Genomic DNA, 10,774 nt, shown 5'->3' on the forward strand with positions numbered 1-10,774 from the left:
ACGTACCCCGACAATTTTCTCGGAACCTGCCGGCCTTCTGCCTCCGGAACGGCATTTTGTTTAAGAAAAACTCCAGCACTGTTGACCGGGCGCACCTCCTCGTCGTTCCGGCAGATCTCCGCGCCGATATCCTTCTTGCTTGCCACGATGAGCCGACCTCCGGCCACTTGGGCCTTGCCCGCACACTTGCACGCGTGCTCCAGGCGTATTATTGGCCCAAACATTCTCACGCCGTCCAACGTTACGTCAGAGACTGCCGCGATTGCCAACGCCGTAAGGCGCCTCCTCACAAGCCAGCGGGTTCGCTCCAACCTATTGAACCGCCTCGGACGCCGTTTGATCAAGTCGGCATCGATCTTCTGGGGCCCATTCCCTGTGTCATCGGCCGGTCATAAATGGATCATAGTCGCGACCGAGTATTTAACAAGGTATGCGGAAACTGAGGCGGTGCAGCGCGGCACGTCATCCGAGGTCGCCCAGTCGCTTATGCAACAAATCGTGCTGCGTCATGGCGCACCGTCCCACGTAATCACTGGCTGCATTTGTTTTTCAGTCCCGGACAGTCTGGGACTACTTGCGGACTCGAGTCCGGTATTTGTTTTTCTCGGGCAGCCCTAAAGCTCCGCCCAGCTTCCTGCATCGCCATAGCAACGCGTTCGTTTTGAGCCTATGGCAGTCCTCGGGCTGCTTGGGGCTGCTGAGAAGGCAGCAGACGATAGCTGCGCGCCGCTCTGGCAGCCATATTAAGTTAGACTCCGTGTGCATTTTGAGTGCTTTTCGTGTTCCTGGAGGTCGATATCATGCGTTAAACCTTCACATGAGCTCCGTAGCTCCTCTCTGAGCTATCGCAAGACTTTTTGTTCTTGCATCTTCGTTTATTTTCTTGAAATCCACCGCACACGGACGCGCGTTCGGAGCTGCGAGCGCGTATTGTTTGTTCGTGTCGTCGAGAGGTTCTTGTTCGCTTGTTTTGTCACATGCTGTCCGTACGCTTACCTGAAAGCATCGCAGGTGAACCACTCGTATACTGGAGCAGCTATAGAGCTTGTCAACATTTTTGCGAAGGTTTTCGTCTATCTGCCTTTCCGCAACGAGTTGGGCTACTTTGTGCGAACTTAGCCGTAAGCAGTAGCGGCGAGCATACCTCCGAAGCTGAGTTCTGTAATGCACCTACGCTAAGCTGACAGTGACCGTCTTCAAATCGACTCAGTATCATCATCGGGCGCACGGCGTTGCTTCGGCGTCGTGGTGGCCGTGGCTAGCGTCGTCTGCTAGCAGATGACAGCGTCCTTGTACGGAAACCGAGGGGGAGCCCGGCTCTGGCGCCGAGTTCGAAAGCAGCCTATGGCAAGTAGGTCATGTGACCATGAGGCTGTTTCCTGTCAGAGCGGAAGCCGAGACCTGTCAGCAAGTAGTCCGGGACTGGAAAAACAAATGTGGCCACTGATCGAGGTACGGCGTTTACGGCGCAGCTCATGTGCGACGTGTTCGAGCTCAGTCACACGAATCATCGCAAAACCACTGCATATCACCTACAGACGAACGGCTCATAGAGAGATTCAACAGAGCGATCGCCGACATGATCGCAAAGTACATAGACTCGCAGCACAAAACCTGGGACGAGATTCTCTCGTACGTCACATACGCTTACAACACGGCCACCCAGGAGACGACCCCATTTACACCATTTCGTCTGGTCTACGGACGTGACGTTCAGATGATGCTGGATGCAATGCTTCCATGCTTCACTGATGACCACCCACTCACGCCAGACGCTGAGCAGTTCTCTCGGCGCGCCGAGGAAGCACGTCAACTTGCCCGTATTCACATTCAGCGACAGCAGTGCACGGATGCGCGCCGCTACAACCTCCGTCATCGGCACGTCGAATAACATCCCGGTGACCAAGTTTGGGTGAGGACCCAGGTACGCCGCCCAGGCTTGTTCGAAAAACTGATGTGCCGTTACTTTGGACCTCACAAAGTTTTGCGCCACGTGACAGAAGTGACCTACGAAGTTCTTCCTGATGGGACTGTGCAGCCTCAGCGTCGCCCACCCCGCTCTGAGGTTGGACACGTTGTCCGCATGAAACCGTACTTCACGCGGTAATGGATAGTACGCTCAGTGTTCCGGTAGTTGTCGCGTGGGACACTTTCCCCAACTCCCTTGTACATTTTTGTGTCCTTATGCTGTTTTGTTTTTTCCCCTTCCATTGCCCGCACCGCAGCCCCGCTTTTATATTTTTCTTTCTTTTTGGAGGGGAAGTAATACCACCTGGTGTTCTCAGGTGGCGCTGAAGTGTCTTCGAAGGCATTGAAGTCGAAGATGTTGAAGACATTGAAGTGTCTCGCGCTGGCTGGCTGGCTGGCTGCCGTATTCTGCTGGTTAGTGACCTGTCGCCCTATCTTCCGTTACAATATGCAACCGAGTTCGAGTAGTCTTACGAATTTCTTGTAACGCATTCTTGAGACGGGCAGTGAATTTTTATTTTAAGGCGAAAGCCTTTAATGTCTCATCGTTGTAAGCAGCAGTTGTCGACAAATGTCACGCTTTTCAGTTGGTCCAAATGGTCGTGACGTCACAGTGCGCGAATTTCAAACGGGGCCAATTGTACCTTGGCTAGTAACCAGGCAACCAATTGAAGGGATCGTACAGTGATGCTCCAAGTAAGTGGGACTGAGTTTAGTTAATTGCTTAATTACTCAATTAGCCTAATTAACTTTTCTAGTCAGGCCATATAAATAAATAAAACCGAGTAAGAAACTGGTCGAGCTCCGGAATCGAACCCCGGTCTTCGGAGTGTGAGACGAGCATGCTATCCACTCCGCCACGCCAGCTCGATGGTTTGGGAAGAACAAAGGTGCGTCTAGTGAATACGGTGTCTTCGCTCACTCCCATCATCCTCCCTTCCCTTCCGGCGAGGTGTAGGTGTCCACCGAGATATGAGAGACAGATACATTTCCTTTCTTCAGAGAGAGAAAAACTTTATTATGGCATGTGTGTTTATTCCTTGGGTCCCTGGACCACCGCACGGTCCCACTCTACGTCGGAACGTTCATGTGGTGTTTGTCCATGACGTCGGCACCCCGAAGCACCGCAGCAAGCTGCGATGGCGGGTCCGGAGACGAGAGCACGACCTCCCAGTCCTCCCAACTTGATAACGCGGGCTGACCCTGCGGGGGAGGATCAGCAGGGCAGCCGAAAAGGATGTGGGAGAGTGTGGCGTGAGGGTCGCCGCACAGGGTGCATGCAGGGGAGGTGCCACAGTAGTGGGATAGCAGCTGAGGGGATGAGAGAGAGCGGGTCTGGAGGCGTCTCCAGAGGTTGGTTGGTTGGTTTATGGGGTTTAACGTCCCAAAGCAACTAAGGCTATGAGAGACACCGTAGTGGAGGGCTCCGGAAATTTCGACCACCTGGGGTTCTTTAACGTGCACTGACAACGCACAGTACACGGGCCTCTAGAATTTCTCCTCCAAAGAAATTCTAGCCGCCGCGGCCGGGATCGAACCCGCGTCTTTCGGGTTAGCAGCCGAGCACCATAACCGCTTAGCCACCGCGGCGGCCGTCTCCAGAGGATCTGTTGGGAATGGGTAAGGGAGGGGTGTGGAGTAGGGTAAGTCCGACGGTCCAAGCGGGGCATTTGCGTGAGCTCTGCAAAGGTGTGCGCCCGTTCTCTCGAGAAACCTGGATCGAGGCCGTCCCGAGCCCGGCAAATCAAACCTAGGGCCAATTTATCGGCAGCCTCGTTTCCTGGATTCCCAGAGTGAGCCGGCACCAACTGGAGCTCTACCCTGCGTGGTAAGTTTTTGGTGGGGGTGTTCAACAACTCCCAAGCAGGGGCGTGAATCCTGCCTCTCGCGAAGTTGAACAGAGCCGTTTTGGAATCGCTAAATATGTAGTTTGCATTGGAATGTACAAGGGCTAGGGCGATGGCGGTTTCCTCTGCCTCCTCAGGCGTACAGCCCGAGGGAAGGCGGTGTGTGAGGGGCTGTGCTAGGGCTGGATTGTAACCAACAGCTACAGCTTCATGAGTTGTGCACGCGGCGTCTACCCAAATGGCGTCCTGGGCTTGTCCATAATATTTGTGTAGGGCCTTAGCGCGAGCCATGCGGCGAGGGATGTGGTACTGGGGATGAACGTTCCGGGGAAGGGGTTTCACAACGAGGGGGGTATGAATGTGTCGAGGAATAGCTATAAGGAATGTCTGATTAGCGGGAATGTTGGTGCGAAGGGAAGCGAGGATATGCCTGCCAGTTGCTCTCGCGGCAAGTCTCAGATACTGTGTCTGGAGGTGCGCGTCTACTAGTTCCTGAAAGGTGTTATGCATGCCTAGTTCAAGGAGCTTGGCTCTGCTAGTGCTGCGGGGTAAGTTTAAGGCTGCCTTCGTTGCTAGACGAATCATGGCGTTCACTCGCTCTGTTTCCATGCGGTGGAGCTTATTATATGGGGTGGCGTATAAAATGCGGCTAAGTGTAAAAGCATGCACTACTTTCATGCTGTCCGCTTCGTCTAAACCTTTGTGCAGGGAGGATACGCGGCGTAGAAGTTGCAACACAGATTGCGTGGAAGCCTTGAGTGTTTTAAGGGTATGATCGTTGCGTCCTGAATCCTGCAAGTAAAGGCCAAGGATACGGAGGGTGGGGGTGACGGGGATAGGGGTTCCTTGTAAAGCGATTTGAATGGGCGAGTTAACTGCAGATTTCGGTCTTATGAGGAGAAGCGCGGATTTAGAGGGGGAGCATTCGAGCCCAATAGATGACGCATGAGTGGAGATGGTGTCAGCTCCTAATTGAAGAGTTTCCTCAATTTCTCCATCAGATCCATTAGTGGTCCATGCGGTAATATCATCAGCGTACAAGGTATGCCTTAGGTGTGGGATGAGAGCGAGTTTATGAGCTAGGGGGATGAGAGCAATATTAAAGAGAAGAGGGGAGAGGACCGCGCCTTGGGGGGGTTCCAAGTTCGCCGAGTGTATAAGGTGGTGCGCTCAGCTCTGCTATGTGCAGGGAGGCAGTGCGGCCCGAGAGAAAGGCGCGAACGTAGTTGTAGGTATTTGAGCCTACCTGTAGTGCCTGCAGTTCTCGCAAAATGGCATAGAGTCGAATCCTGTCAAATGTCTTTGTGAGGTCAACCGCCAGAATAGCTTTAGTGAAGTGGGGGATCGTGTCATCAAGCGCGTCATGTGTAATTTGTAGTAGGGCATCCTGTGCAGATAGGTGCGCACGAAAGCCCACCATGCTGTGCGGAAAAAGGTGGTTGTCTTCCATGTACGTGGTTAGTCGGGCAAGAATTATGTGTTCGAAGGCCTTGCCGAGACAAGATGTCAGAAAAATTGGTCGGATATTCTCTATGTTGATGGGTTTGTGGGGTTTAGGAATAAATATGATTTTTCCATGCTTCCAGGTGGCTGGCAGGGTACCTGACTTCCTGCACTCGTTGAAGTGGGTGACTAGATGAGATATGGAGGCATCGTCAAGGTTTCAGATGGCAGCATTGGTAATTTGATCTTCCCCGGGTGCAGTATTGCGCAATTTCAAAAGGGCTGTCCGAAATTCCGCCTCTGTAATAGGGGCGTCAAGCTGGGGTTGAGGTGGACCCATGTACTCGGGGTGCTTGCAAGGGTCACCTGGGGTGGTATATGTTGATTTCACCTGCGCGAGGAAGGCGTTCGTGTCCTGCCTGTGGTTATGAGTAAGGCGGCGAATGCTAAGGCGTGTCTGGGTTTTAGATTGCGTGGGGTCTAGCATGTGGCGTAAGTGGTGCCAGGCACGGGTTGTGGAGAGATTGCCGCGGAGACTGTCAGAAATCTGATTCCAGTTAGCTTTGCAAAGAGTGGCACTGTGGTGTTCTATTTGAGTCTGAAGCTGTGCGAGTTTGAGTTTTAGTTTCCTATTGTGTTTTTGAGTTTTCCATCTGTGTGTTATGCGTTCTTGAGCTTGAAGGAGGTGCGCGAGCTTACTGTCAATTACGGGGGTGTCTGGGGTAGTGTGTAGCGTTCGGGTATGTTGGCGAATGTCCTCCTGTAACTGAGTAGTCCAGGTGTCTAGGTCGAAGGGTACCTGTGTTGACTGTACGTGTTCCTGGCGAAATTTTCGTAACTGGTCCCAATTAGTTTGTCTAACGGTAAATTTGCGCTGAGGGCGGCGATAGCTTAGTGTTATGCGAATTAGGTGGTGGTCGCTGCCTAGTGTGGTTTGCGTTCTTTCCCACTGCAGGTGGGCCACATTTCTTCCAAGCGTGAGATCTGGGCTGGTATCTGTATTAACACTGTTACCAACCCGCGTAGGCAGGCTGAAATCATTATAGATGGACAAGTGGAGGACCATCATTTCATTGCAGAGAACTGTGCCTCTGTGGTTTGTGCGCCGATAGCCCCAGTCCACGTGTGCGCAGTTGAAGTCACCGGCAATGAGTAGGGGATTTGATCCAGCCAATTGCGCCACGGATTTGAGGAGTGGAGGGAGTAGATTAACTGGCTGTCGTCGTAGAAGATAGCAGTTAAGAACGAACAAGGGAGATTGTGCAGGGGTTGGAGGTAAAATTTCGATGAACGTGTGAGCGATAGGTGTGGTAATTGTGTCTTCCATGTAATGCAAAGAGTTGCAGACGTATGTGACCACCCGAGGAAGATCAGTAGAGTCCGAGGGGATAAGAGCGTATCCGGGAAGTTGTTTGCAAACGTTTGCGCCCTGAATTGCGATGATGTCTGGTGGGGATGAGGAAGTAGCGGTAATTTGCAGCAGAGGATCGCGCTTACGCCGAAAGCCCCTGCAGTTCCATTGAATAATGTGTAAAGAATTATGGTCCGTCGGAGGAGCCATGCTGTAGCGTAGAGGGGCGAAGGATGTGGGAGGAGAGGCCTGTGAGAGGCTAGGAACAAGGTGATGTAAACGCTCCTCTACCTTGGCCATGATGCTAGTTATGACAGTATCCATTAAACGGGTAATGGTAGTTTCAATCAAAATTTGGCACTGTGCAGTGACCTGTGCAGTAATTCGCTCTGCGAGCCTAGCTTCTAAGTTTTTGGCGAAGTCCTGAAATTTTGCTTCCAAGTCTATGGGTTGTGCTGGCGTCTCATCAGGCCTCCTCTTTTTCGAAGGAGGTTCGACAGGTGGCGAGGTGGGTGGAGAGGATTGGGGTGGAGGATTTGGGGGTACAGCGGTGGTGGAGGTAGAGATGGCGGCTGCCTTGAGCTGCCTTACCTCTTCCCGCAGAGCAGTCACTTCGTGGTCCTGGGAGGTCGGCTTATGAGTCCTGGCGGCCTTGGAGGCCCACGTAGAGGTAGTGGGAAGGGTCGTTTGCAGCGGGGGAAAGTCCTTCTTGCTAAAGGGCTTTCTTTTCTGTGGCGGCGGGCTGCGTTGTTTCGGAGTTGTTTGTCTTGCCTTGCATGAGCCGGTACCCGTGAGGTGCTCGCCCCCACACAGAATGCAGATCGGGATGCAGGAAGGAACAGCTTGCGGGTCATGCTTGTCCCCGCACCGCATGCAGAGACCAGTCTTGGGGTGGGGGCAGACGTCATATCTGTGGCCCGGTCGGCGACAGTTGGTGCAGGCATCTGGACTGCCCTTGTACGCCGTGCATCTATAAACCACACTCATGTAGCGTATGGTATGAGGGACTGGTCCATGCGCAAAAGTGATTAATATGGAGAGCGTCCTCCCCATTCTGCGTGCTGCTATAATATCAGCGTCCGGGTTGCGTGTCTGGAGGTCTCGTAGCATCTGCTCCGGGGTTTCCGCCCAGTAGGCCTGCGAGATGACTCCACGTACAGCTGCGGGCGGCGGTGCGGTGTAGGCGGCGACAGGGTAACTGGTCCCTTGGAGTACCACTTCCTTGAGTTGGACGAGGTGCAGGGCGGTTGTCTCCTGGTGGGTAGCGACGGTGAATGTGTTATTCGTAGGATGGATCGGGAGGTGAAAGTCCCCTAGGTCCCGGCCATCGGCAGTGACTTGCAGGGCTTGCATAAGGGGCTGCGCCATGGCTCCGTTCAAAGCGAGCCCGCCTCTCGGTCGAAAAACTACCCGTATAGTGCCGAGCGGGAGTGAAGCAAGGTGTTTACTTCGCTGCGAGACTGCGTGCGACACGCGCAGCTGTTGCTGTTGAGCACGGTACGTCGGCTTAAAGGGCGCATGGGCAGCCTCGGCCTGAGCACCGACGGCGGACACGGCTGTTTGTGTGGGTCCAACCAGGGTATTCGGGCTTGGTTCTAGAACCTGGTATGCGCGGAGTACTGCGGTCCACTCACTGGGTCGGGACGTTTCAGGGTCGAGGTTGTCGCCCTGCGCTTGCACCTCCATGGCTATTGGGGTGGGTGCGCTGCCGGTGATAGGCCTAGCCTCAAGCGAGGCGAGGCCCAGCGCGGCGGCTGGCGAGGAGCGAACTTTACGACGTCGGTGCGGTCAGAAGAGAGGACTGGATCGAATAATGGTTGTAGCGGTTGGAAAGCGCTACCCTTTAGGAAACATTGGACATAAGAGGTGAGCTCTTGAGCGTTTGTTGCGCATGAAAAGAAGCCGAGAAGCGGTGACAGTACCGAAAGGTGGCCGGCTCCTTTCCTCAGAAACCAATTTAACGACGAGCGAGGCATAGAACCGAATGGGCGATGGCGTTCTATGGACTCCTGGAAGCGTTGCAAGACGTTGTCGCGTTGCAAGACGTTGTCGCGTTGCAAGACGTTGTCGCGTTGCAAGACGTTGTCGCGTTGCAAGACGTTGTCGCGTTGCAAGACGTTGTCGCGTTGCAAGACGTTGTCGCGTTGTAAGACGTTGTCGCGTTGCAAGACATTGTCGCGTTCCACTCTTAGAGGCGAAGCTTAACATCTTAACCACACATCAGTGACCGCACTTTAGGTCAAAAAAGTGCCCCCCTGAATTTTGACGGGTGTCCACCGAGATATGCGAGACAGTTATGCATAATTTCCTTTCCTGAAATACAATTTTCATTTTCTTCATTACGGGCCATCTTGGTCTTTCTTCTTCCACTCCCACTTCCTCCCTTTCTCTACGGTGCGGTTCAGGTGTCCACCGAGATGACAGAACTACTGCGCCCTTTCCTTTCCTCAAAAAGCGTTCAAAGGGCAAGGCATCGCGCCGAACGGGTGGTGGCGTTCCGTGGACTCCCTGGCAGCGCTACAACACGCTGCCGCGTTCCACTCCTAAAGGCGCAGCTTAAGCGTCGTTAATTACCAGTTAATTAGTATTCAGACACAAATCAGTAATTAACCATTAATTAGTGATTTGTCGTCACTTAGCAATTAGTACTCAATTACATGTGACGCCATCAATACCACAGAAGCAGTCAAAGTGGTGCGGAAAACGCTTTCGCCTCTATACGCACTTTAGACAAAGTGCCCCCTGAATTTTTTCAATGTCGAATTGCGAATTAGCAGCTTAGATACAACGGCAGACGTTACAGGACGCAGTCAACACAACAGCCTCCTGGCGAACTGCCGTGGTAATTTTATTGCAACATACAGAATGTCCGCAGGGCGACTTTTTCATTTACAATGTAAGCAAGCATTTGGAATCGGGCTCGGCGTAGAGAAATTGATTTAGAATGAAGTTTTCATAAATGTTTTACACAAAGCGACGCACTATTGCGAAGGAGCATGCACTGAGTGGCCAAGCCGACTATAGTCTACAGTTTATGTTTGCGACAGCAATATGTGGCTCATCGGGAACAAAACACGGGATCAGCGTTCACCAGCTGGAGTGGTCGTAAAACTACCAGATGACGTCACCCTGGTACACACAAAAAAATAATATTTCTTCCGAAAATGAAGGGGTTTGAGCCAAGGACTTTGAGAGTGCGAGGCGAGCATACAGCCACAAGCCATTAAACCACGTTGCTGCTTGGCGAACAAAGCTGAACGTAGGATATGCGTTGCATTAGGAGTTTATGCTAATGAGTGGGCGTGTCATTAAAAGGAAGAAATAATAACCACAACGTAGAAGAAATTAAATTGGGAGTAAAATACAAAAACAATGCTTCCGCATTCATAGCACAGAAGTAGGCTTAAGTGCGCTCGCAATTTTTGGGACATAAATCCGCTAGTACACAATCTGACTTACAGACAAATATCGAAGCAGTGATGCTGTGTCCAGTTCTAAAATGTCACATACCAGCAAGGCAATGCAGCAGCGTGTAAAGTTGAATAAAGAATAAAACCTGCGATATTCTGCGTTTATCACCCTGCACTAGTAAAGAAGTGGTCAATACTAGATGTCCGTCAGATTTCAAGAAAATTACGTCTCGTGTGACGTCTAATCGTGGAGGCTTAATTATGTGGTAAGGCGTATGAGATTGAACACCAGTTGCAGAAACATTATCATGATATCGGCACGTCTATCTAAAGATTTCGCTACCTGTGTCCGGACAGGTGCTCTCTGAGGCTCTCCTTATCTAAGCACGTGAATAAGCACCGGGTACAGCGATAGCCCTGAGCGATAATGTGCGTCAGCATATGACGCCTTAATTTTCCTGGCAGTGACGCTGCATAAGCGCATATATCACACTTGAAGGGTCTTTCCCCAGTGTGAATTCGCTTGTGCAGATTTAATTGTGAAGACGATACGCATCTGAAAGGGCACAAATTGCACTTGTACGGCTTTTCGCCGGTGTGCGTACGCTTATGTATAGTGAGGTAGCTCGAGTCTGCAGCTGCAAAAGAGCACATGTCGCAATTGAAGGGTTTCTCGCCAGTATGCTTTCGCTTGTGCCTGGCGAGAGTGTAAGAGCGCGCAGCTGTAAAAGCGCACAAGTCGCACTTGAATGGTT

At 52.2% G+C, this 10,774-nt stretch overlaps 1 protein-coding gene across 1 annotated transcript; it reads right to left on the reverse strand.

Moving 5' to 3' along the window:
* Positions 1 to 3,039: 3,039 nt before the first annotated feature.
* On the reverse strand, positions 3,040 to 8,295 carry LOC149336561 (uncharacterized). The gene is made up of 2 exons (XM_089554733.1): positions 7,201 to 8,295; positions 3,040 to 3,171 (listed from the first exon to the last, which is right to left on the reverse strand). Exons 1-2 carry the CDS (start codon positions 8,293 to 8,295, stop codon positions 3,040 to 3,042), a joined length of 1,227 nt encoding a protein of 408 aa, XP_089410859.1.
* Positions 8,296 to 10,774: the final 2,479 nt, after the last annotated feature.

The sequence above is a fragment of the Amblyomma mixtum genome, chromosome 7 (genome assembly GCF_055824585.1).
Source record: "Amblyomma mixtum isolate Tamu chromosome 7, ASM5582458v1, whole genome shotgun sequence".
In the NCBI taxonomy this organism is placed as follows: domain Eukaryota; kingdom Metazoa; phylum Arthropoda; class Arachnida; order Ixodida; family Ixodidae; genus Amblyomma; species Amblyomma mixtum.